Source organism: Falco biarmicus, chromosome 11 (genome assembly GCF_023638135.1).
Source record: "Falco biarmicus isolate bFalBia1 chromosome 11, bFalBia1.pri, whole genome shotgun sequence".
Lineage (NCBI taxonomy): Eukaryota > Metazoa > Chordata > Aves > Falconiformes > Falconidae > Falco > Falco biarmicus.
The window spans coordinates 29303393-29327836 of NC_079298.1; the positions used below are offsets into that span (position 1 = coordinate 29303393).

Below are 24444 nucleotides of genomic sequence, written 5' to 3' on the forward strand. Positions count from 1 at the left end.
TGAAGGCTTTGGCAGCTTTCCCTGCCCTGCATCTCGAGTACAACTGCCTGCATCCCAGCATCCTGGAACATGCTGCAAAAGGACTCCAGCAAAGCTGTCAGGGAAAGCCAGCTTTCCCAGGGAAGGAGGCTGCTGCCTGTGGTTGGCTGCCAGGGGTGGGCCTGGTCCAGTCCCACTGGTCCCAAAGGATGAGCCTGTGGTAGCAGGCAGGCACAGGACACAAAACAATTCAGGGTCAGGGGTGCTAACCTTGTCACCTTGTTTTATATGCTGCTGGGATGGTGTTAGCAACAGCACTTGGGGTGGTACACCAGTGCCCACACAGAGAGGAGTTCATTGCTACCTGGAAACCCTTCCTAAGGACATGCTGCTGACAGATCTGCTGAACCCAGCAAGGACAGGACTCAGGAGGGTGTAACAGCAGCTTCCAGATTTGGCAGCTATAAGCAGTTCTTTAATACAGTAGGGTTGCTGTGGAGCCTTCATCCTACCAGCACTCATTTCTGAGGCCTTCAGCCCGGCATTAAAGCCAGGCTTTGCCTCTACCAGGCAACTGCGTACCAATTTCTCAGGCTCAGATCCAGTGCCAGCAGGGATTTGAAGTCCTCGTGCACTCCTGCGGCACCCAAGGTTTTGTGGGTGGTGGCAGCAGCAGCAAAGGCAAGACGGGGCTGGGAGAGAAAGCCAGAGGTAGCGGCAGCCCTCTCCAGCAGCAGAGGTAAAGCCTGCCCTAGGCAGGCAGACCAGAGCAGGCACAGCACAGCTGTTACACAGGCTCACAGTGCTGTTAACTCACTTTCCAGCTGGCAGAACAAGTACCCAATAGCTCAGCCAGACCTGCAGTCCCCCTGAAGACAGTGCCTCTGCATCCACCTGCTTGATCCCTGGCAGGTGAAAAAAGGACCAGAGGCACAGGCAAGATGATTTTTGTCCTTTCTGCTGGGTGCATGCTCTTAAAAAACAGGGTATACTTCAGGACAAAACCCCCAGCTTGGCTTTCTGGTTCCCACCTGGAGAGGCCAGGGCCCACAGAGGGGAAAAGCCCTGTTTATATTCCAGCTGGGCAAGCAGGGTTTGTAATCACATCCAACGCTCTAGCCTGCTGTGCTCACTTTTAATCCCCTTCTCTGCATGAGGCAGGACCACCGCTCAGGTGGAAACTGTACAAGGTCCCAGGGGCAGGTTCAGAAGAGGAAGCTGGAATGTGGCACTGGGAATTCTCTGGGGCACTGTTTCCCCCTCTCCAACATTAATTCAGACACAAGCTAAGCAGGACAATGCTGTTCTCATCAGAAGAGACAGCAGAAAGAGAAGCAGGAGAGCCTGATCTCAGCTCAGCTGAAGTCCCAGGCTCAGGGTTGGAAGGAAAAAGGGTCCCAAAAATAAAGGGCAGACAGAAGTGCCACCAACACCTGAGACCAAGGTTGGAGACAGCCAAAACACAGCAATCCCACCCATGGATGGAGGAACTCAGCTCACATTTAATCCAGCATAGGGGCCCCTACACCTCCCCAAGCACCCCAGTGCCTGTGTCTGGGAACAAACCCCACCCCACCAGATCACAGGGAAGCAAAACAGGCTGGCATTCGGGACGGCAACCACCACATCAAGGGGAAAGGCTGTGAATACGAACTGGGCTTGCTCACCATGGCCTGGTTTCAGGAGAGTTGCCGTCTTCCTGCTGTGTCTTATATAGCATCAGGCTAATAGCTGGGCTTTATACACACTTCTTGCTTTTCATTATGAAAACACTGGAATGGCCATTTCCTAGGGACTCCCAGCAGTGGAGAGCCATGAATGTCCTCCAAAACTTTATGAAGACGTGCAGGAACTCCACATGTACAGTCAAAAATAGGTTTACTGGAATGTCTTTAGTCACAGCTGTAAGCAGCAATACTGAAAACACTGAGCTTGTGCATTCCCATGGCAGAACCAGGAAGTCTTCTGGATTGTAAAACCTAATTATTTCTTCCCTCCCCCCCCCTTTTTTTTTTTTTGAACAAGAGAGAAACAACACCCTTGCAGTTCTCCACAGAAGGATCAGTTCCCTGTAACATAATGGCATGTTTCTCTTCAGACATTTTTCCTCTCCTTCACTCTGACAGGAGGACAGAGTCCCCTCTGCCTTCCACAGCAGGGAACTGCTGAAACAGTATTATTATTAATATTGCAACTCAACCATATATACAGATAGACCATAGCAGCAAGTAGACAGCTCCAAACCAGAGACTGAGAATTCCACAAAACAGGCGGTTTGGGAACTGAATCTTCTGTTATAAAAAAGTCTGACAGCAGGAGCAGGTACTCGACCAAAAACAAGGGTCATTTGGCAGTTCTTAAAATGCTCTGTTAGAACTGGCTACTTGCCGCCGCCTCCTCGCTCCTTGGAGAAAAACAACTTCAAAGTTATATACAGATATCTCACTTAAATTACACAGCAGTTTGGTTATCCCAGAGCCAGCTCCACCGAAGCCTCCAGCTGCCTTGTCAGGTGTGGTATTTCAGGACTATGGGTACTGGAAAACACAAAGAAACAAGCTGTCAGCCACACACCTTTGTGTGCAACTCCCATCCCTGCCGGAGTGATCCCCCCACCACCATCTCTGTAGTGACAAACACCAAGCAGCTGCGAGGGAAAGCGTGTTTCTAAGCTCAGGCTAATGCAATCTGCTCCCTGCACACAAGCTAGACAACATTTCCTGCCACCTTCATCTCCTTCCAGCTTCCCAAAATTAAACCAGATGGGATTTTCCATCAGTCTGTCTCTCAAACGCTCCCACCCCGCTGCCAGCTCTGCCTCTCCCACTGCAGGCTGTGTATCAACAGGACAACAGGCCACAAGGGTTTTGCTGGAGTAACAATAACAAGAACAGTTACAGAGCTGCCCCTGGCTACGGTCAGCGGGATGAAAACCCTCCAGACCCGGCCATACAGTAAAGCTGCTTGGATCCCCGGAGCACGCCATTCTGCAGGCAGAGGGCCAAATTACTTCTGCCTGGAAGAAACATGCTCTGGCCATTATTACCTGTTGGTAGGAAAAGCAGTGACATCTCTGCTCTGGGGAGCTCCAGAGACTACGAAGGGCAGAAGGCAGGGGAAGAGACCGACAGCAAAGCCACAACAGCTACTTGCTGAAAATTAAGCAGCCCTGCAGCTTTGGGGAGGAGCATTTGCAGGGAGCAGGCCATTGCAAGACGGTTGCTACATGTGGAGAAGCCTTTGGAAGATGCTGCTCTGGTCTGAAACTCATCCATTTACTCCCACCAGCCTCAACATCAGTCAGTGCCAACCCTGGATCAATACAATGTTGGTAGGGCAATGTTGGCTTTCTTTGACCACAGCCAGCAGGACCTGATTTGAGCCTGCTCCCCTGCGTGCAGGTTTAAGCCTTGCAGAAGAGGAGCGCAGAGTGGTCTACAGGCACCACTTATGGTGGCTTAAGGCAGAACAGGGCCTGATGGGAGTGGCTTGGGTGCTCTCCTCCAGGGACAACAGCACCACAACGTAACTCACAGCGTGGAGTACCACTACTATTTCGGTGCCAGATGTGGCTGGGGTGACCTGGAGCTACTCACCAATGATCACAAGCAGGAGAATGACTGCCACCAGCGCTATGATCGCCTTCATCTGCAAGAGGAGCAAAGACGCACATTACCCAGGGTGATATGTGCAGCTGCTTTGACCTGGAAGGAGGTCATTGCCTTCCAGCATCTTTTCAGCCAGAAAGCAGAGCTTCTCCATCCCCTCCCAGGCGCAGGCAGGTAACCACCCTTCCACAAACCCACCCCTGCCTATTCCTGTTCTGGCTCACCTTGCAGCCTCGCCACCACATCTGTCTCCGAAGCTGCTTGGCTCTGTTGCTAAAAGCTGTTGCATTGTCTGATAAACTTTCTGTTAAAGGAAAGAAAAGAGGCGATTCAGCAGCACACGCAGTCAGAGCATCCACTCATTCTACTAACTCCACTCAGTTTAAAGCAATAAATTCAGCCTTAGGGGAAAAGACCCAACCACAACGTGATTCACCAAAGCCACAGCAGACGCCAACATGACGCCCTTAGCTAGAGCACACACAGACCTGCAGAGTCCCACTGAGCCCCCTTTGTACTGGCTGCCCTCTGAGGACAGGAATTTGCTCTGCAAGCCAGCAGACAGCCGAGGTGCTTGGGGCTGTTGGGAGACAGACCAATCTACCTTCAAGGACCAAGATCTCAGCACCCAAATGTCTCCAAACTAATGCCTCTGCACAGAGCGACAGAAGGCAAAGGTGGAAAGAGGAAAATGTTGGCAGAAAGTCAGATTTGCAGCCCAAGGCTGGGAAACAGCACTCCCAGGAAGGACAGAAATACAAGCCCAGGTCTGTCATTAGGCACTTTCTGAACTGAAACCAGGTAACCCAGCCCAGCAACAGGAAAGAGACATGGGGAACAGGCCAGCAGAGCTGCATTTAGCATCGCACCTGATTTATCCTGCAGGTCATCCAGCCGCTCGCCTCTTTCAATCACCTTCGTGATGTTCTCCTGCATAACATCGATGACTTCGTCCACCTGGTTCTGGACACTAGAGTAGAACAAAGGCAGCATGAGGAGCAGAAGCGAGCACCACCAGCTGTGCATCGCAGCGCTGGCCCTTGCTCATAGCTGGCCGGGCTGGTGGGAGCTGAGAGCTCACCGACAAAAATCATAAGGGGACAACAGCGGAAGAAAGTTGATATGATGCAGAGAAAGCTAGAGGCACGGCATTGCCTGTGGTGGCTCTCTGGTGATCCCAGGAAGGGCGAGGGAACACAAGGAGCTCAAAGAGAGCACTGGGAAGTCAGCAGAAGCGGGGCACTCACCATAATGCTTTTAACACAAAAATGCATGGAGAAAAGGCACTAATTGCCGTTGGTGGGCACCTCTGCTGTAGAAGAGCTCACAAAGGGGGAAAAAATTATATAAAATCTGCACCTTTATCTTTCCAGATTTCACAGAACCTTGCACTGCACCTTTGCTAAATAACTTGGGGTGAAATCAAAGCAAGGTGCGCTCCCCCCCCCCGGGAACAGAGTTGTTAAATGAAACCCACTCTGCCAGGGACATCAAGAGGACAGTAAAGAAATGGCTGATATGAACTAAACCAAGTTATTATAATCCATCTTCTCATAGGTTACGCAACTCTGTGGGTAGGTGCTTCAGTTAACAGTAGCCTAAATCACACCCGCAGGGTTATTATAAATGCATTTATTCACTCCATAAAAAAGCCACATTGGTAAGAGAGAAAAATTCTCCTGGTGGAAAAATACTGCTACGTTCTGGTTTGTATTTTGGAGCTAATACATTTTTCTTTTCCAGGAGATAGAAACAAGAAATTTCTTGGGGCCCGAGGGAGACAATACATTGCTTGAGACATACCGTTCCCAGAAAGTAAATGGCAACAGCAACGTCTTGAAGGCAACGCTACACACAGGGCAACAAAACAGAAATAGCTCCAAGCAGCTCTCTCTGCATAAGTCTTAGGTTTGACAGCTTAAGTTGCCTTGAATAAAAATGTCCAAGCACTGTAAACATACCAAAATGCATCCAGCATTTGCTAAATGTGCAGCTCAAACAGGCCACTTCAGAAGCTCTCCATGTTACCAGAAATGCACACCTCCTATTAACACTGCAGCACTGGTGTCCCCAAGGGGAAGGAGTGCCAACACCTCATCTTTAGCGCCTGCTTAGCACCCACACTGTCCTGCTCCCCAAATTACCCAGTCACATCATCTTCCTCTTTAGCCCCACACAAAACCTTCTCCTCCCCACTCACAGATGCAAAAGCTCAAAGATGTTGTTTGCCAAATTGGGGTTTTCACCAAGGTGGCTCATCAGAGAGCTCTGAAGCAGCACCAGACCCAACTCCACCTCTTCAAGAGCCATCATCCAGCACCTGAGCTCAGAGCGCTTGGTTTGATGAGGACACCACATCCTCCACCATGGCCCAGGAAACCAGGGCCAAGAGAGAGCAACTTGCCCAAGGCCAGTCAATGGGGTGCTGCAGAACCAGGAACAGGGCTTTGCCCTAGACACCATGCCTCTAATTAGAGACATAGGTCCACATTGACCAATTTCTCCTGTCTCCCTACCAGCTACGTGCCTCTCACCAAGTAGACACTTGTGCCGAGACGCACGCATGAGAAGCAGCAGCAACAAGCAGTAGTCGTTGCAATGGAAAAGCACATGCCTTGCTCACATTTACGTGTTACTCCAAAAACGGGCAAGTCATTAAAAGAAAAGGCTTTTTCCCCCAAAAAAAGCTATAGAAAGAGCTCCAGATGTTCGAATATGAAGGTGCTTCCCAGCTTAGCATTTCGGGTCAGGCTCTGTAGCTTCCAGAGCTAAACCAGCCAGGCAATCCCTCTGAAGCCAATTTCTGACTCAATGGCCCTCACATGGCACATGCTGGACTCCAGCAGTGCACGTAAAAACTTGCTTTATTTAGGACGCCACAAGAAAGAAACCTGCCTTCCCTGTGCTGCATGGCAGAGTCTGTAGGAAAAGCATCTCTCTGAACCCACCTACACCATGCAGTGGCAGCTCCTACCTTCCACATCGATGGCAGCCACCTGCCAGGAGTTAATCTGGAGGCAAAAGGTATAGATCCCCAAACACACCTCAGCAGGAACCTGCCCTGTGCCCGCGAGCCTGTTCTGACCTCCCATTCGTTTTACAAGGTACGAGGCAAGTGGCAGAGGTGCCACCCTTGGGAAAGCGCAGCAGGTGGCACTGAGGACGCAGGCAGGCGCTGCCTGGGAAACACCTGCAGCAAAGCATCCACCCCGTGCCGGACACGCGCAGCCCCTTCCTTGGGGCAGTGGGTGAGGCTGTGAGGAGGCAGCATGCCCTGCAAGGGGTTTTCCCTACCTCGGTGCCACAGACAAGTCCCAGCTCAGGGCTGCCAGCAATGCTGCTATCGCTTCGGGCGAGAAAGGAAAAGCAGAAACATCTGCTATCCCAGATGAGCCAACTTGGCAAAAACTCCACGGCCTTAAACATGAGTTTTACAGGCAGAAGACTACATTTACAGTATGTAAATGTTTCTAAAATCATTTACTGGCTTCAAAATAAAGAGATTTCCTCCCACAACAGATTTGTAACCATGCTATCTTGGTACAACCGGCAAGCGGGAGCACACAAGGTTACAACACATCTAGGAATGTGCAGCGCAACGCAGCGCCACCCATACCTGCCAGTACAGGTCAGAGCCTGGGGAGATGCTGCTGCAGTCCCAGGGCATCCCAAAGCGTTTGAGACAAAGTGGGCAGATAAGTAACTTCAGGCTGCTTTGCTGCATACCAGCATTTGGAAGAGACCTATGGAGCACAGACCCCTACTGCCCAAGCTGCATCTCAGCATCCCACCTCTTTTCACTTGAGTGGCCGACAAAACACTGCGTACCTTTGCTACTTGCCCATAGCCTGGGTGCGCTGTTAGCTGCCCCCAAGAGAACAGAACGTTTCACAGACGGAGAATGGAGGCACAGAGAAATCAAGGCTTGAACTCTCACGAATGTTGAGATGTTTAACTCCCATGAAACACAGACACATTTGAGCAACCCGATACCTTTTGGTATCTGATGTAAAAAGAGAACCCTGGGGGAAAAAAAAACAAAACCCAGGAAGAGACCAAGACAGGGAATGAAACTTTGATCTCCACACAGTGCCTTAACCAGACCTTAAGCCAGTCCTTGCTTTCTGCTCTTTCCCCTCCATCACTTCTGCAAGAGATGCCTCTCCAGGAGGGGGCTGAAAGATGCCCAGCCTATGCATCAGCCCTGCAGTTTCAGAACAAATTGAAAAATTCCCACTCATTTGGCACGCTCGAGGTTGGAAACTCAAGTTGTATCAAGAAGAAAATATTTTCTTGTTTTATTTGGCAAGAGAGAATGAATCCTCTAATACGAAGCGTATTTCCTGTTAGGGAGCTATTGGCTTTTGACCCATACATTTCATGTGCTTCACTCCTGCCAGATTTCCAAGAGAAATAAAGTTTAATAAATACCTGCCAGGAAAGGCAACAAGACAAAAACATAAAATATGTCTCCCATGAACCTCCTTCTTACTAATTACTGCAAACATGATGCTTATAACAAGGACAAGCATACACTGTCAAAGCAACAACAAGACACCCAACGGTGCTCAGCTTGGTTTAGAGTCCTCTTTTCTTGTGCTTTGCCAGGTCCAGAGGAATAAGCCTTTCCATTTTGGCCACGCTGGGTTAGCTACCGAAAACTCCCTGGGCTGGTCACGGTGTTGGGCCAACAACACTACTGCATTCTTCAGACGCCGTAAACAGGCCGTGCACGCACCATGGGATGTGCTGCTCAAGGCTGCTGCTTGTCTCCAAGCTGGCTGTTTACAGCCAGCATGACACACTTCTATTTTCCACCCCAATGATATTAATAGTGCTGTGTATTTCTGTGAAAATTACAGCCAAACACCCCTCGTTGTGGCAGTAACCCAGGGAAGAGGGAGCAGGACAGAGCACCAAGCCAGATGGACAGTGCAAAGGCAGGAGGCCAGCACAGCACAGTGCTCCCCGAGGCACGGCTCTCTGCAGAGGGGCTGCCTGGCAGAAAGCCCTGCCATACTCAGCAACGGGGTATCAGCACTGAGCCATGCCACAGATCCCTGGGTTTAAGTTGCTGCTTCATCTCACCTGTGAAGAAGACTGCCTCCCTGAAGAATTTCAATCCTTGAAAGGACTATACCCAACAGTGACACCCGACGACGCAGCCTTGGTGTCACGTTCAAATGAAAGCCTGGACCACAGCTGAGGTCCACTGCACAACCATCCACCGGCTATGAGCAGCCAGGTCCTGGGAAGCTGCTGTCAACTCTTGCTTTCGAACCATTCCCCAAACCCTCCCCTCCTCGGGATGCAGCTGGGGGCCTGCAGCCAGACAGGGCCACCGGGGCCGAGCCCCAGGGCTGCGGATGCTGGCCACCCTCAGCAGCACAATGGGGGAATCACAGGAACCCAGACACTGGCCCCTAGAGAACCACAGCAGCGTGCTCAGCCCCACAGCCAGCACAAGCAGGAACCCGAGTCCAGCAGCACAGCCACCCGAAAGCAGAAACATCAGCATAAAGGAGATCAAGCAGCAGAGAAAAACGGGGTGATTTTGGTAGTTTTTGAAAAGATGACATGTGATGAAAGGCTCCTGTTCTAACTAAAGGAAACCCAGGTGGAAGACCAACAGCCCACCTTCCACCAAAAAGGCGCTAAGAGCTCTCTGATACACATTCAGGACTTCTCACAGAGTCTGGAAGCAAAGGCAGAGAAGAGAGATCGGCTCTCCCTTACCTGTTCTTAGTAATTTGGGGAAAAAGGATAAAAGCCTGTTAAAAGCTACCTTTCAGCCCCAGCCCACCCCAGGGACTGGGAGGTCTCAGAGGGAGCCTAAGGGACCCCATGTGGCCGCTTAATTACCAGAGGAGCATCCACCCCAACCAAGCAGCTCTTGGGACAAAGGAGCCTGAACTTCCAGATCCACCAAAAGGAAACACAGCACGGAGGGGACCGTGACGCTTCCTCCCACCACTGTTGCTGGCTCCAACTCATTTCTTTCCCCTGTGAGGTTTACAGTGCTCCCCACCATCTCCTTCTGCAGCTGAGCCAGCCTCAAGGGTTTCTGCTGCCAAACTCTCCCACCCTGACCCAAGCCCCTTTCACTGCCAAGGACAACTAGGGAAAGTTTCCAGTCTTGCCCCTCACATTCAACATGTTCCACACCTTTGCGCCCATAAACCCATCACTTTTTCCTCTATCCAATCCTCCATCCAGTTTCCCTTTATGCCTATCTTCACACCTCGTTCCTCCAGCCCCATACAGCTACAGCCCCTCTAGCTTTGCCCAGCTATGCCTCAGCTCTCCAAATGCTCAAATTCCTCCTTAAAATGTCTTTTCCTTACAGTGCTTCAGCAGCAACTAAATCCTCCTTTCCTCCTCTGCTGAAACCAGAGCAAACTGCATCATTACCAGACTGCACCAATCCGTCCAGCACAAGAGCTGGGCTGATCAGAAACGTAATAAGCTCCATGATGACTACATAATGTAAGTGCTTATTAAATAAAGCAATCAACATTGATGAGAGCAGAACACACACACCGTTTTATAACAGATGCTCCAGATACTAGATAGATAATAGCCACTTGCTACCCCAAGGGACATACTGCATTCCAGGTCCACTAGACAGGCAATCTCTGGCAACGGGCAAGCCTCACGTGTGCTGGCTGTTACTCACATCAAACCTATGAACCCAGCAGCTCCTGGGGCAATTCTTTCATTTTTCTTCCCTTTCACAGATGCAGTGGTACCCTCTACTGAAGCCTTGGCTTCCTTCTGCCTGGCCAAGACAGTAGGAAGAGAAGGGCTCCCATTTCCCCCTACCATGCAGGGAAGGCAGAAGACACTCTGTAATTCCTTTCCACCAGAGGATGACAAAGGGGTCGACATCACCCCCCTCCACCTTTTTATGGAGGCAGGACCCCACTTATAAAACCAACTCTTGTACTTCTCATTTACTCCAGATCAGTGTGCCACTGCCCTACAAGGGAGGCTTTACCTACACTGGCTTACTCTAAGGACCAGCGCGCCTCTTCCAACAGCATCCTCACACAGAGACCCCCTGAAAACTCAGGGTGCAGTGACTGACCCACTGCCTCTTGTGTAACCCAAGCCCACTTCGCCCCTCAAGGTAATGTGGCAGGCGGGCACACAAGCAAGCACTGCCTAACGCTGATGTTGGCCATGAGTCATCTCCAAGCTGCTCTGGCCTCTTCCTGGCATGAAAAAAATCCCTAATGAAGAGCAACACTCAGGCTGCACACAAGACAATCCAGTCTGAGTAATGCGCGGTCATCAGTCCCCACACAGATCTCGGTTCTGGCTCTGCAGAGGTCAGCAAAGGAAGCAGCACAACACAAACCAGGGTCTGTGAATATCCCCCTCCTTTCCATTAAGTACCCCCATCGCATCCCTCATAGGAAAGGACAGGACAAACTGGAGCCTAGAACAAGCATCATCCAGGAAATGACTCGATGGGAGAAGGATCCAGAGTGTTCACTCCTCCCTTCTTGCCTTAATACTAATCTTCCTCCAGCTGTAATGGTTTCCTGTTTTCCAGCTGCTTTGACCCCACTGAGTCACTGCTCATCTCCAGGTCACCCACATCAGGTTTTTATCTGGAAGAAGAGGAGGCCAGCGGACCAGCTGCTGCCCAAAAAACATGGTCCTGGTGTGTTCCTGACCACTTGCTTTCTTGAAACACAGAGGAGCAAGTTACAGGATGAAGAAGAAAAAAAGCAACAAAACAATAAAAAATGGTGCTGGCAAAGGTTAAAATTCAGGGTTAATGCTCTAGAAAAAGAGCCTCCTAAAAGCATGGAACAGGTCCTCACCAGACTGCAGCAAGGGCTTTACAAACTTCACAAAGCTCCTGTGATACAGTCCTATCCCTTCGCCTCTGTCAATGCACAATTTCTTGATTACTTGAATCAAGTCTGAGATTTCCCTTACCCGTGGGCATGTAGGGTAGGAAACGTCGATTGGAAGAAAGCAAGCAGAAGCAGTTTTCATGTTTAGAACTACACAAAAATACTCTGGTAAGCAAGCAGCAGGAGCTCACCATGCCAGAATAAATTATCTGTATGATACCGAAGAACAACAACTTACTGCCTGATCTTGTCATTCCTGGGTCCAAATCTTGGTCCAGAAGGCCCTCTCCTGCAGGCAGAAGAGAGAGCAATCAGGGCGGAAGATACAACAATAACATGTTTTTAAACCAGACTCAAAAGATATGCAAGAGATGAACCAACGCCTTGCAGACAGAGGTTTGTTCTCATACCTCCCATCAGTCCCTCCCACGTCCTAGGATATGCGGGACACCCCACTCCTATGAAGGTCACACCTATTAAGTCTCAATTCACATTCAATACCAAGGCTCTGGGAGATCACCTCAAAGGAATTAAAGATTTTGATTCCCAAGCCCCCACCTATGTGGCAGGGAGCAGCTTTTGGTATTTGACACCTCCAGTCTCAGAGCTGCAGGCAGTTAAGACATCGCATTCCCTACAGCAGCCATTCAGAAACTCACAAGAAAAAGTCTTCCTCTTCATCCGAATCTTCTTCTAACAGGTTCCTCTGCAAATACAGAAAGAAAACCAAACCACCTCGTCAATAAGCCACCATCACTGCGCACACACGTTTCTAGCCCTTAGGATGCAATTGGCATCTTCTGACTGCAGGTTTCAGGCAAGCCCTCCTTTGGAAGGGATCAACGGTACTTTTTAAGTGTCTGGAGTTGTGCTGTTCCTCTCTGCTTGTGACCAAGGACCAAGCTGGACATCTCTGTGCCACTATTATCACCTCGGTGGCGTTGGCTAACTGTGTAAAGCACAGACTGATGCACAGCTCTGACTTGGGACAACCTGCACCTCTGCTGCTGAGCCGGACTGGTTTTGCATCAACGGCCAGTTGCCAGCGCAGGTTCAGATCCCATTTCTAGGGGTCAGTGCAACTCCCTACGACGCAGAAACAGCTGGTGCCTCAGCATGGTGAGCTCTTCCCAGGAAAGTGGCAGGCAGGGCCCCTACACAGGCCAGCTGTGGAAGGAAGGCCCTTTCTGCTCAGGGGACAATCCCCAGGGCTGCACACTGTCAACAGCAGCTCCTCAAAACCCATCAGCTTTGCCCCTACAGCCACCCTGGGGTATCCCATCCAGTGGCAAGTCAGGTCTGCTCCCCATTTGGAGGATGGGGTTTCTCCAGCCACCTGATGGCAGCAAGAAAAGCCAAGGAAAGACGCTGGGCTCCCTGCACGGCATGTCCGAGGGGGTCGGCCACTCCAAACCCCTGACTCGGGCAAAGGCTACAGCCAGGCTGGAAAGCAGAGTGGTCTGTAGCTCCTCTGCTTCGCGCCAAAGGGCTCCCCTTGGGCGCAGATTTGCTGCTCCACCCCACCATCCAAAGGTGATTTTTAAGAGCAACTTCACAATCCCACTTGATCCTGAACGTTTCAGACAAAGACGTTACTAGAGTTCATTTCTCTTATCAGAGCAGCACAGATTTTTCCAGTTGAGCTGAGGGCTCCCAGTAACATCTACTTACAGTCAAAAATAATCAAGAGGGGGAAACGGCACACTGCAAGTGTGGGCCTAGGAACACATGGGATGGTCCTTACTGTGGTACCAACAGCTGCTGCTTCCCTTATGCATAAATCTGGGCTCCCACTTGCAAGCACAGTGCTCTTATTTTGAAGCTCACCTATGTTGCCATCCTTGTCACATTGGCTCAATCAACTTAAGCAACCAGTGAGACCACACCATAGTTCCAGCCATCACCTCCCTCAAGGGACACCTCAAGGTGAACCGCTTTTGGCAGCATGGGACCCTCGCCTCCCTGACAGCTATTGTGAGCTGCAGCGATCTTTTAGACTATTGACTACACTCGGGTTTAGCACAGCGCGACCTCAGGATAAACACAGCAGGTTAAATCCACTTTGTCCGAAACAGGGAACTGCACCGCTTTGACCCGTATCCAAAGGCTGAAACATCCAGGGACGTTGGTGACAGGAGAAAAATCCACCTGGAAAGAGCAGGGTAACCCCCCGCCGCCCCCACGCCCTTCGGCAAAGCGCCTAACGGGCCTGGCCGAGCCCTGCAGAGGGGCAGGAGGCTGGAGCCCACCGGGACCCTGCGCCCACAGCCTAAAGGGACTGGAAGGGGCTCCCAAAGCGGGCGCAGCTCCCAACGAGGTTTGTTTCCAAACACACGCAGGGGAGAGCCGCACGGGCACCCCGCGCTGCCCCAGTGCCGCTGCCCCACAGCAATGGGGCGGCTGCAGGCCGCGCTGGCCCCTCCGGCGAAGGGGGCTATAGCTTGGCCCGGGCCAGCCCGGTGGCTACCAGCACCGGGGTCCCCACAGCACCTTAAACAGCCACCTGCCGTGGGCACCCACCCGGGGCACCCCCACAGCAGCAGCCCCCCGCTACGGGGCCGCGGGGGGACCTGCACTCACCCGCTCGCTCTTCACCGAGCCCGTGACCTCGTCGTCGTTCAGGTGCCGCTTGAATTTCGGAGGCATGGCGTCTGAGGCGGGAGGAGAGGCCTGCAGGGACGGGCGGGGAACCGGGGGGTCACCGGGCTGCCCGGGGCCGGGGCAGCGCCCGGGGGGTGCCAGGGAGCCCCGCACCGGTGGGCCCGGAGAGTGGGGGGAAAGGAGAAAGCGGCCCTGGGGTGTGGGGATGCGCGGGACCCCGGGGGAGGGGGATGCGAGAGCCCCCCGCGGGGGTGGTGCAACGGGCCCCGGTGCCCGGCACCCGCGCTTTCACCCGGCCCCACCGCCCCGGTGCAGCCCTCCGGTGCCCCAGGGTCGCCGGCAAGCAGAGCCGGTGCCCAAACAGAGACACCCGACCACCACGACAGCACAGGACCCCCTCACCGCCACCCCCGCTGCCGCCGCATCCTCACCGGGCTCCGCTCCGGGCCGGGCCGGCGGGAAATGGCCGGTACGGCGGCAGCGGCAGGTCAGCTGTCCCATCGACCGCCTCGGCACTCCGCCCGCCGCGCCGAGCGCCGAGCGATCGATGGCGGGGAAAGGGGCGGGGCTTGCCCGGGGGCGGGGCTTGCCCGGGGGCGGGGCCCGGAGCGGCGGGACCCGTGGGGGCTGGCCCGGCACCCGGGGCCGGCGGGGGGGCAGCTCCAGCAGCCCGCGAGCACGCTGGCCCGGGACCCGGCGGCTGGCAGCGCTCCCGGCTGGGCCCCGTGCGACACCTCCCTGCCCGCCCGCGGGGGGGTCCTGCCGCCACAGCCCCCGGCATCGCCCCTGGCAGCCGGCCCCGCCACTAAAGCCCCGGCGGCGGCCGCAGGCAGCCGGAGCCCGGCCAGCGGCCCCGGGGGGGCGGGGGGGGGGAGGTTGTGCCGCTGGGCACAAGCCACCGTCGCCACAAGCATCTGGAAGATTCCGGCTCGTCCCCCCCCGTCCCCCCCCGACCCTCTCTCCCCACCGCCCTCCCGCTCTATAAATGCGGGCGGCCGCGGGCGGCGGCAGAGCGGGGGCGCGGCGGGGCCATGCTGGGGGCCTGGCTGCTGCTCGGGGGGGCGCTGGCCCTGGGCTGCCGGGCGCAGGCGGCCGCCCAACGCCGCGCCGATGACGGCTCCGGCCGCTGCACCTACACCTTCACGGTCGCCAGCCCCGTCGAGGCCACCTGCTCCGATGGCGGCGGCGTGTCCGAGCTGCGGGCCGAGCTGGCCGCCCTGGCCGCCCGCCTGAGCCGGCTGGAGAGCCGGGAGCGGGGCACGGGGGGCTCGGGGCCGCGGGGCGCCGAGGCGGGGGGCGGGCGGGACCCCCAGCGGGCCGCCCCGGCCGCCCGCCTGGAGGCCGCCTACAGCGAGCTGCTGCGGGCCAAATCCCGGCTGGAGGAGGAGAAGGGGCGGCTGGAGCGGGAGAAGGAGGAGCTGGGGAGGCGGCTGGAGAGCAGCGCCCAGGAGATCACCCGGCTGCGGGCCGCCCGCTGCCCCCCCGGCGCCGAGGGGCCCGGCCGCGACACCCTGCGCGGCCCCGGCAAGGGTAAGTGCCCCCCGGCGCCCCCGGGCGGGAACCCTCGCGGTGGGCTCAGCCCTACCGGGGAGGGGGGCACAGGCTGCTGCAGCGAGCCCCCTCCCCATCCCTCAGTGGGGGCCGGCAGCCGGAGCCCTCCTCACCCCGCCATGGGAGCGGGGATGCGGGGGGCCACGCTCGTCTGGGGGGGGTAGGAGTGCCCTGAAGGAGCATTAAGCCCCGCGCCAGGGGGGCAACAGCGGCGTGGTGGGGTCCCTGTCGGCAGGTCACAGCGTGCCCCGCCGCAGCGGGAGGGGGCACCGGGCTCCTGCCCGAGGCATTGGCATTTTGGGGGGCAGCAGTGGGGCGTGCAGCCCCCCGAGGGCAGGCGTGGCGGTGAGGGGGGGGCTGGCTCAGCCCCTGCTCACGCCGTGCCTGGCCACGCCGCAGCCCCTCGCTGGGACCCGCAGCCCCTCGCCTACCAGGAGCTGCAGTCGGAGAGGACGGAGGTTCCCGCGTCCCGGCTGCTGGAGGAGACGGCGCTCGGCCGGCCGGGGAGCCAGGACTCGGGTACTGCCACCGGCCCCGTGCCCTGCTGCTCCCCGGTACCGCTTGGCCCTCGCGAGGGGCTCACCGGGCGCCACCGCCGAGCACTAACCCCCCTCTGTCCCCTCCTGTCCCCGAGCAGGCTGTGGCGAGCTGGTGTGGGTGGGGGAGCCCATCATCTTCGGCCGGGCAGATTCCATCGCGGGCAAGTATGGCGTGTGGATGAAGGACCCCGAGCCCGTGCCCCCCTTCACGCGGGAGACCACCTGGCGCGTGGACGCGGTGGGCACGGAGGTGCGCCAGCTCTTCCAGTATGAGGCGGCGGAGCAGCTGGCCCGGGGCTACCCCGCCAAGGTGCACATCCTGCCGCAGCCCCTGGAGAGCACGGGGGCTGTCATCTACCGTGGTGGGCTCTTCTTCCAGCCCCGCCGCTCCCACACCGTGGCCCGCTACGACCTGCGGGGAGAGGCTGTCACGGCCCAGAGGGAGATCCCCGGTGCCGGCTACCACGGGCAGTACCCCTACTCCTGGGGGGGCTACACCGACATCGATCTGGCGGTGGATGAGACGGGGCTCTGGGTGATCTACAGCACCGAGAAGGCCCGGGGGGCCATCGTCCTCTCCAAGCTGGACCCTGAGACGCTGGAGATCCAACAGACCTGGGAGACCAACATCCGCAAGCGAGGGGTGGCCAACTCCTTCGTCATCTGCGGCACCCTCTACACTGTCAGCAGCTACTCGGCACCTAACGCCACCATCAACTTCGCCTACAACACAGCCACCAGCACCAGCCGGGCCCTCAGCATCCCCTTCGAGAACCGCTTCCGTTACCTCAGCATGGTGGATTACAACCCCACTGAGCGACAGCTCTTCGCCTGGGACAGCTTCAACATGGTCACCTACCCTATCCGCCTCTCCCAGGCATGAGCCAGGGCTGGGGATGCGCCGGCTCAGCCCCCCCCACCCCCATGCGTGCCTTGGCACCCCGCTTCGCTCCCCAGCTCCCCCTGGCACAGCCGGGAGTGCCACCTTAGATAGCCCCACGCAATGGTGGGGGCCACATGCTGCCCAGCTGTGCTGCCGTGGGGCCACCAACATCTCCGCTGGCACCTCTGGCAATATCCTGTCGTGCTCAGCGTAGCGGTGAGAAAGGAAGCGCTCCTGCCGAGCGCGGCTGAGCCACTGAGGCACCTCTCCCCAGCCTCAGCAGGGTCGTGGTGGGCTGCAGTGGTAGCCAGCCCTGAGCTGCTCAGCATCCTCGGAGCGCCCAGCCTGGCCACCCTGAGTTCAGAGCAGGGAGGGCTCCAGCACGGTGAAGGCAGGGCAGGGCAGGTGGTGGGGGTGGGGAGAGGCTGTCGGGGAGGGTCCCACCTAAATCCACCCCCAGGACCCCATCAGCAGCAGAAGTTTTGCGGAGACCTCCCCAGTTCGGGCAGGCCTCGTGGCACAGAGCAGCACTTGCCCACCAGCGGCGGCCCCACTGCCGAGCTCCCCTGCTGAGAGCCCACTGGCCCCGCTGCATCCCACTCCGCTGGTGCCCAGGGGCAGCCGGGAGCTCAACTGCCTCCAGAAATCATCCGGCAGGACCAAAAGCAGCAGGGAATATGGACAGTTGTTGCACAAGCCTTGTTTTATTGGGAAAAGAAAAAGAAGCCAAGAAAGCAGTGGTGAGGAGCGCTGGCAGAGCACCCCTCGGCATGCCCAGCCCCTCAGCCACATGCTTCAGCTTCTCGGCCATGCCCGGCCACCGATGCAGCTACGGCCCCGCCTGGCTGGCAGCTCCCTGTGCCAGGCCAAAACCCACCGGTTTTAACTATTTATTGTAGAAAGTTTGTAGGAAGCTTTTTCTTCCCCCTACCTCCCCGGCGTTCGGGGCAGATGAAGCAGCGGCAGCTGCAATCCCCAAAGGATACCCCAATAAACGCTGCTCACCACCGCTGCGGCCGTGCACCTCGTCTTTCCAAGCCCAGGTTTTCCTGGGGATTTGGTGGGCTGGAGCGTGGAGGGGGTGTGAAGCGCTGCTAGTGCTGGTTCCCCCACCTCGATGCACTGACAGGCTGGAGGTGCTGGAGGGCAGCTGTAAAGCTTTGGCTGGGAAAATGCCACGTTTGGGAGGCAGCTGCTGACGGGGCTGACCCCAGGAGCACTTTTATTTAGCGTGAAGGGGGGCTGGGACATACCTGCAACACTGAACTAGAATAAAAGTTAAAGCTTCAGCGCGCTAAACCCTGGAGATTTACTGAATGGGACAGATCGGCATGCTCCAGGTGGCAGGGCTGCAAGGGGGGGGGGGATGGAGGCAGCCCCCTGTTGTTGCCGCAGCACCAGGACGTATGGCCACTTCGGGACGTATGGCCACTCGCTGAGGGGACAGCACCGCTGGGAGCCCGTGCTGGAAGGGCAGGAGGCAAGGGGGTGTCAGGAGGGCGGTGGGTGCTGGCTGCAGGTAGGATGTGCTCCTCCGCAGCCAGTCCAGCGGGGGGGGGGAACCGGGGATGGGCCCTGCCAGACCACCGGGACGGGCTGGGGAGGGTGTGTGATGGGACATGCCCCAGGGGGGACCAACCTGGGGCCACAGGGTGGGGAAGCAGGTGGGACCCCAGCACACCGAGGCAGGAGGCTGAAAGACCCCTTCTCACCCCCCTGCGGGGCTGGGACGATCCCAGAGAGCCAGCACGGACCCTACAGCGCTGTTCCCGTGCAGCGCCCCATGACCCACCCCAAGCCCCCGCTGCACCACCCCCATTTGCACAGAATTAGGGCTCATCCCCCCTTGTCTGCGGGCCTCAGCCCAGGCAGAGCAGTGACGCAACCCCCTGCCACCCGCAGTCAGGGAGCCCCCAGGGCCCCCCGCCACCCCAATGCTGCATCATTGACACTGCAGCAGGTTACGGGCTTCACCTGGATCCCCACGTGGTGCGGGGTGCTGCTCGCGGTGCCCTGGGATGGCACCTTCGCACCTCCCCTGCCCTCCTGCCCGGGGGGTGGCAGCCCCCTGCCCGCTGTGCCAGCCAGCGGGAGCTGGGTGCCCCGCTCCCAGCGTGGGGAGGGGGCACCTGCTGTGACTGACCCCAGCCGCTGCAATTAACTGATGGTGCATCACGGGCGTTCCTGGCCTCGGGGAAGAGGGGTGCACAGCGCTGCTCCCTGGGAAGCAGCATCCCCCCGTCCCGCTGCCAAACCCGCCCGGGCCAGGCAGTTGCCTGCGCCCTGGAGCAGGGGAACGAGGCAAAGGCCAGGGCAAGACAGGCAGCAGATGTGGGGGCGAGGGCAGCGATGGGGTCACCCAAGAGACATCATGTGCCCACTGGGGCCGGGAGGAGCGAGGCAGGCAGCCCCACACGCAGAAAACCTGCTGCCAAGGAGGGGAGAAAGGCATTTCTGTGCCAAAGTGGGGTGGGAGGCGAGGCCGGAGCCTCCCTGGGCCCTGCAGCGCCCCAGAGGCACCAGTTGAGCTCCGGTGTAGAACTGGGCTGGTTTCAAGGGTCCCCAGGGAGCAGCAGCCTCAGCAGCTGCACTGTGAGCAGACACCAAGGGCAGAGCGCCCCCGCCCTTCCCGCTGCCAGCACTGGGGTCTTTTCGGGCTGGGAAGGGCATCACTTAATCAACTAAGAAAATAAATGAAGACGAGCCAACGTACACAGGGTTTCCAGAAAGCTGGGCTGGAGCCGAGCAGCGCTGAACACGCAGCTTTACTTAACAGACTTTGCAAAAACAAGCCCAGTCCTTCCCCTCCCGCAGCCCAGCAAGGGCAGCCCCAGCCCAGGGGGGCTGGATCTGGCCCCAGGCGCGTTTAACCCCCTTCTGGGAAAAGTTACTGTCTTTTTGCAGACTGAACGTTAATAAGAAAGGAATAGGAAAAAAAAAAAAGTTAATTTCCCCAACATAAACAGCTGCCTAATTCATGGGGAGTTCAGCATAATTATTTGTGATGACCGGAGTCCTAGAAAAGAGATTACACACCAAATCCCACTCAAATTAGAAAAGCAAGATCTACTCCAGTGCAAACGGCCAGCAGCAAGTTATCCGGTTAAACGTCAGGAATGATTCAATGAATCGGGGTCAGTGACTGAAAGCTCAGCCTGGCCTCAAAGGCGGCCGGGGTGGTTGGGGCAGCTCGGGAGAGGCACGCACCAACATCAGCTCGTTCGGATGCACAAAACGCCCAAGCATTTGCTTTTCATGAAGTTCCTGCAGAAATATCCTTGTTCTGCTCAGCACAAGAAACAGCCAAAAGCTCGGTACGTTCCCACAGCCGACCGTGGGAAATGCGCCAGAGTTTACTAGTAGCTTTCCTGGAGAATTTGAGATTAATCCTTTCAGCAACATTTCCTTAAAAACAGACCAGTCAGGTGAACGATTGCCCATTTTTAGGGTGTGCCTCCAAGACGAACCAGGCAGAAGACAGCCTCAGAACAAGGGGACATCAGCGTCACTCAGTTACTCTTTCACAGCACATTTATAGATCAATGCCCACGCTCACTCCCTCCCCCCACCTCCATCCTCCTTTCCCTGAGCCTTTCCCCCAGCCATGCTCGTATGGTTCCTGTAAAAAAAAAAAAAAAAAAAAAAAAAAGGTGATTTACCTGTGGCGTTACCTACGCTGAGGTTGCTTCCTCCCATCACTCCATCCATGGATGACGGCACCTTTATTTACTCCTTATTGCTGCAGCTCAACCCCCTACAAGGACCAGCCTGGGCAGGAGAGGGCTCCAGCTCCTCCGGTGCCCCCAGGCCACCCCCACCACACGCGGGGCTGGCAGCACCACCAGTGACCACAGGTACATCTGCACAACTCCCGGTGGCGCTCGCAGAGCCACCCGCCGCGGGCTCTCCTTCCTTGGCACTCCCTGGAGGCACAACACGAGCTGGCACCTTCTCCAGAGGCAGGGATCGCTCCTCAGAGACCAACCACGAGAAGGTTTCTGGTGTTTGTTATGAACCAAGTTCCCTCTGGTGGGCAGCTGACACATCCTGCCTCCTCCTAACCCTGCAGCAGGGATGCCTTCACCCCCACAGCAGAAGGCCTGGAGGCCGCCTCACCCTTCCTTCTGCCCCTGCTTAAGGGCCCGAGTCAGTAATCGGCAATCGCGTAATGTGAACGCGCGGCAGCCAGCGTGCTGCGGGAAGGGAGCGGTTCAGGAGCGGTGCAAGGAGGCAGCCACCCGCGTCCTCGGGGCGGCTCACGCCAGAGCTCAGCTCCTGCAGGAAACATCTTGCTTGTGACAGCCCCTTGCTGTGAGGGTGCTGGCACCTGGAGAGTGGCCGGCTACAACCGTTAGTTTAGCGGCTGCTTAAACTGAGAGGAACGGGCTGGGCTCATCCTGGTCTCCTCTGACGAGCAGCTCTTCGCTAGGCAGCTCACCAGCATCTTGCCAATGCAACCGGCAGGCTCCTTCCAGAGCTCGGTGGAAGCACATCCTGCGAGGCCTTTGCTGCAGAATGACATCGAAAGTGCTGGCGGAAACAAAAAGTTGTTGTTTTCAAACAGTTTTTTTCTTCTGAAGTCTGTTCTCCCCAAGCTGCAATGCACACTCTTCGCTTGGCGCACGACGTTCAGGTGCTCTCCTTGCATCCTGCAGCGCTGTGCTAATCATGAGATTACCCGGATACTTTATTTAGAGAATACTTTATTAGTTTCTGTAATCAAACCCATGTAAATAAGACCGTACATATTTAATACAGTGCGTTACCCCTGTACAAATGGAAAAAAATTAAGTTTAACATTTCTAGACCAATATGGCTGTTAATTTCTGTACAATGCCAACTCACACTACAAGTGGGATACTTTTTTCCAAAGTTGACATCACAGCTAAAGTTTCCAAAAGTTCAAATTATATATATATATTTATATAAAAAGATAACCAATAGCGATTCACTAGGCATCGATAGCAGCAACAGCCTTTCCAGCTTCTGCAGTCATTTGAACAAAATTATACACATTAGACTTTCAACTCTTCCTTCCAAAAAAATGTAAAAAAAAAAAAAAAAATCCCAGAAAAAACCAGCAAATTCTGCTACTGATGTGGTACCTGGTGCTTTTTATTAGCTTTTTCAATCATTGTCTGGAAAAAAACCTCTAGAATAACATTATTAAAAACAGCTCCGGTATAGCACAGTCACTACTACATTTCATAAGCAGGTACAGGATATCTTACATTCACAGAAGTATCATACAGTACTGTCCTACAGCTATAATACTAGAGGATACAATTAAAAAGGCATTTATTTGACTTGATTCTACTTTCCAGCACACTGTGGGCAAGGAGGTGGTGCGACGCAGCTCTGATATAAAGAATGCACCTTTTAGATAAAACTCTCTTTAATCCGGTAAGGTTTCTTTTATTCTCGTGGCACAGTTCTAAGTGCTCGTTGCTGTATACAGACAAACTGGAAACCGTTTCAAGATCACTCGCATCATATCAAGATAGCTGGACAGAGGTGAACAGAACAAATCTGACTATTGATGCAATGAACCTTTCAACTCCAGAGGTGAACGACTGAGGGGGGAGCAGGTGTAGAGAACACAGGTGGCCAAGTAGCATTTTTCATGTGGTGATCTAAATACAGTATATTGTCATCCAAGAAGCAGCAGCCCGCAAAGCACTGCCTTCAGAGGGAAACCCAACATCAGCAGCGTTAACTCTGTGTTACGTTAGGTTAGATGTCACACGGCAATGTCGCCAGCTATACGAATCCCTCAGTTTATTACAAGATAGAAGCTTCTTAAAGTCACTAAAAACTTAACACACATTACTTGGCCCAGCACCATCTTCAGATCTGCATGTTCTCACACTCATGGGTTTATAAAAAGAAAAATAGCAGCTGAAGATCAGAGCCTGAAGAAAATAAAGAGTATTCAATCCTGTCAGCTAGGAACATGCTTCCCCGACCACCTTCTTCCCTGTCTGTTTTGCACTTCGGGAAGCATACAGGTGTGCAAGCCAAAACACGCGCACACGTGTAGAACGTGCACACACCAAAAGCAGCCATCATGCTGTTAAAGAGAAGATACAAGCTCAACAGAGCCTAGAAGCTCAGCTGGATACGCAGCAGTTCGCACCCGTAACCGCTGATCGCTTCTATGTCCCTTTACGCTGTTCAGAGCCCTGCAGGGAAAGACTCGCGTCTCGTCCTTGGGGCTACAAATCCACGCTGCTGTCATCTCACCCACCCTCCCCTCTTCCCCCACCTCCATGGAAACACAGCCTCTTAAGATTTTGTTTCTTCGGTTTTGATTGCCTGAGGTTTGATTGGTCCAGTTCTAACAGGTTTTGCTGCCGCAGCAGGCGCAGGGGTAGGCTTTTCCTCGGCTTTGTCCTGGCAGACTCCTGAAGAGTCAGCAATTGCCTCGGCGGGTTTGCTCCCGTTCTCGTCCACTTTCTGCGCTTTGCCTCCTACGGGTTTGCTCTGCTGCTGCTGTTCAGAAAAGAATCTCTGGGTGGACTGAAGTACCTCTGCTCTCTGCTTTGCCTTAAGAAAGGGAGAAAACATGTTTACTGAAGAGAGGGCATTGAAATAAGAGCAACTTCACAGAAGTATTTCCTAAATGGAAGGGGAAGGACTGACCACAGTGGCCAGAATTTCTTAGAAAGGCAGCGTCCATCCAGTTGCTTCCCAGATGTCACCACATCTGGGCACTTGTCTCCTCAGTAGCAGCTTAACGTCATGCCTAGGCTTTCCTTGCTCTTCCTACTCCTCACCCCAGAAAAGACCACCAGGGACAACAGCTTGAAGCATTATCTAATATTTTTTCATGCCACTATTATTACAGGGCTTAAAAAAAGTATAAACACTGCCTACAGTAGGCTCACACTGAAGCTTTACTCCTCGGCCAAAGTCAGACACGACCAGAAGGCGCAAGTCTGCATGCTGCCCGTGCCCCAACACCACTGTGGGCACCGAGGGCCACGCCAGCGGTCACTTCTCCTGCCACGTGGTCTGGGCTTCTTGAGTGCAGGGGCTGCATCACAGCAGCAGAATCTAGTCTGAGCACCCGAATTTTTTCTCCCTGTTGCTCTGGACACAGACTTCAGAGTCCGCAATGTGGATGCAAGTGAACTGGTTTCGAGGCTGTGTATACGGAAGCTGAAGCTTTGCCTGCTTCCCACTCAAAGCTGGTGCTCATTCCAGGCAGCACAAACTAGTGTCTGGCTTCCCTCAAATCCCTCCTCTGAATTCTATCAGTAACCTTGACTTTGCACCTCTGAAATTCAGCCTTTGTGACTAGATGTTTCAGTTAGTTTTACACCAGACCTTTCATCTGTCAGCAAAACACTGTGCAGACCAGATGCTTCAGACCAAGCACTTGGCTTTCCGGCCCAGACTCAGGCAAAGCAGGA

General features: G+C 55.2%; 3 protein-coding genes across 21 annotated transcripts in view; 1 reads left to right on the plus strand and 2 right to left on the minus strand.

Annotated features, from left to right (window-relative positions):
• Nucleotides 1-1840: 1840 nt before the first annotated feature.
• Nucleotides 1841-14597, minus strand: VAMP4 (vesicle associated membrane protein 4). The gene is made up of 8 exons (XM_056356128.1): nt 14488-14597; nt 14036-14125; nt 12115-12161; nt 11694-11744; nt 4457-4557; nt 3812-3891; nt 3576-3627; nt 1841-2516 (listed from the first exon to the last, which is right to left on the minus strand). Exons 2-8 carry the CDS (start codon nt 14099-14101, stop codon nt 2488-2490), a joined length of 426 nt encoding a protein of 141 aa, XP_056212103.1. The 5' UTR covers nt 14102-14125; nt 14488-14597; the 3' UTR covers nt 1841-2487.
• A 91-nt stretch (nt 14598-14688) lies between these two features.
• MYOC (myocilin) lies at nt 14689-18038 on the plus strand. Of its 2 annotated transcripts, XM_056356526.1 has the most exons (3): nt 14691-15586; nt 16007-16126; nt 16245-18038. In XM_056356526.1, the coding sequence occupies exons 1-3, from the start codon at nt 15088-15090 to the stop codon at nt 17027-17029; spliced, it is 1404 nt and encodes a 467-aa protein (XP_056212501.1). In that variant the 5' UTR covers nt 14691-15087; the 3' UTR covers nt 17030-18038. The 2 variants fall into 2 exon arrangements, with proteins under 2 accessions (XP_056212502.1, XP_056212501.1); XM_056356527.1 differs by lacking the exon at nt 16007-16126 and having other exon boundaries at nt 14689-15586.
• A 4085-nt stretch (nt 18039-22123) lies between these two features.
• PRRC2C (proline rich coiled-coil 2C) overlaps nt 22124-24444 on the minus strand; it is a 75659-nt gene continuing 73338 nt past the window's right edge. For all 18 annotated transcript variants that reach the window (XM_056356362.1, XM_056356367.1, XM_056356379.1 and 15 more), the window contains one exon: nt 22124-23575. In XM_056356362.1, the coding sequence (XP_056212337.1) occupies nt 23315-23575 (261 nt within the window). In that variant the 3' untranslated portion in view covers nt 22124-23314. The remainder of the gene's footprint in view (nt 23576-24444) is intronic.

Coding starts and splice junctions, on each gene's coding strand:
- MYOC (XM_056356526.1), top strand. CDS start 15,088: ATGCTGGGGGCCTGGCTGCTGCTCGGGGGGGCGCTGGCCCTGGGCTGC. Junction 15,587..16,006: donor CCTGCGCGGCCCCGGCAAGG/GTAAGTGCCCCC, acceptor GCCACGCCGCAG/CCCCTCGCTGGGACCCGCAG. Junction 16,127..16,244: donor GCCGGGGAGCCAGGACTCGG/GTACTGCCACCG, acceptor GTCCCCGAGCAG/GCTGTGGCGAGCTGGTGTGG.
- VAMP4 (XM_056356128.1), bottom strand. CDS start 14,101: ATGCCTCCGAAATTCAAGCGGCACCTGAACGACGACGAGGTCACGGGC. Junction 11,745..12,114: donor GAAGAGGAAGACTTTTTCTT/GTGAGTTTCTGA, acceptor TTCTGCCTGCAG/GAGAGGGCCTTCTGGACCAA. Junction 2,517..3,575: donor TCTCCTGCTTGTGATCATTG/GTGAGTAGCTCC, acceptor TGTGTTTTCCAG/TACCCATAGTCCTGAAATAC.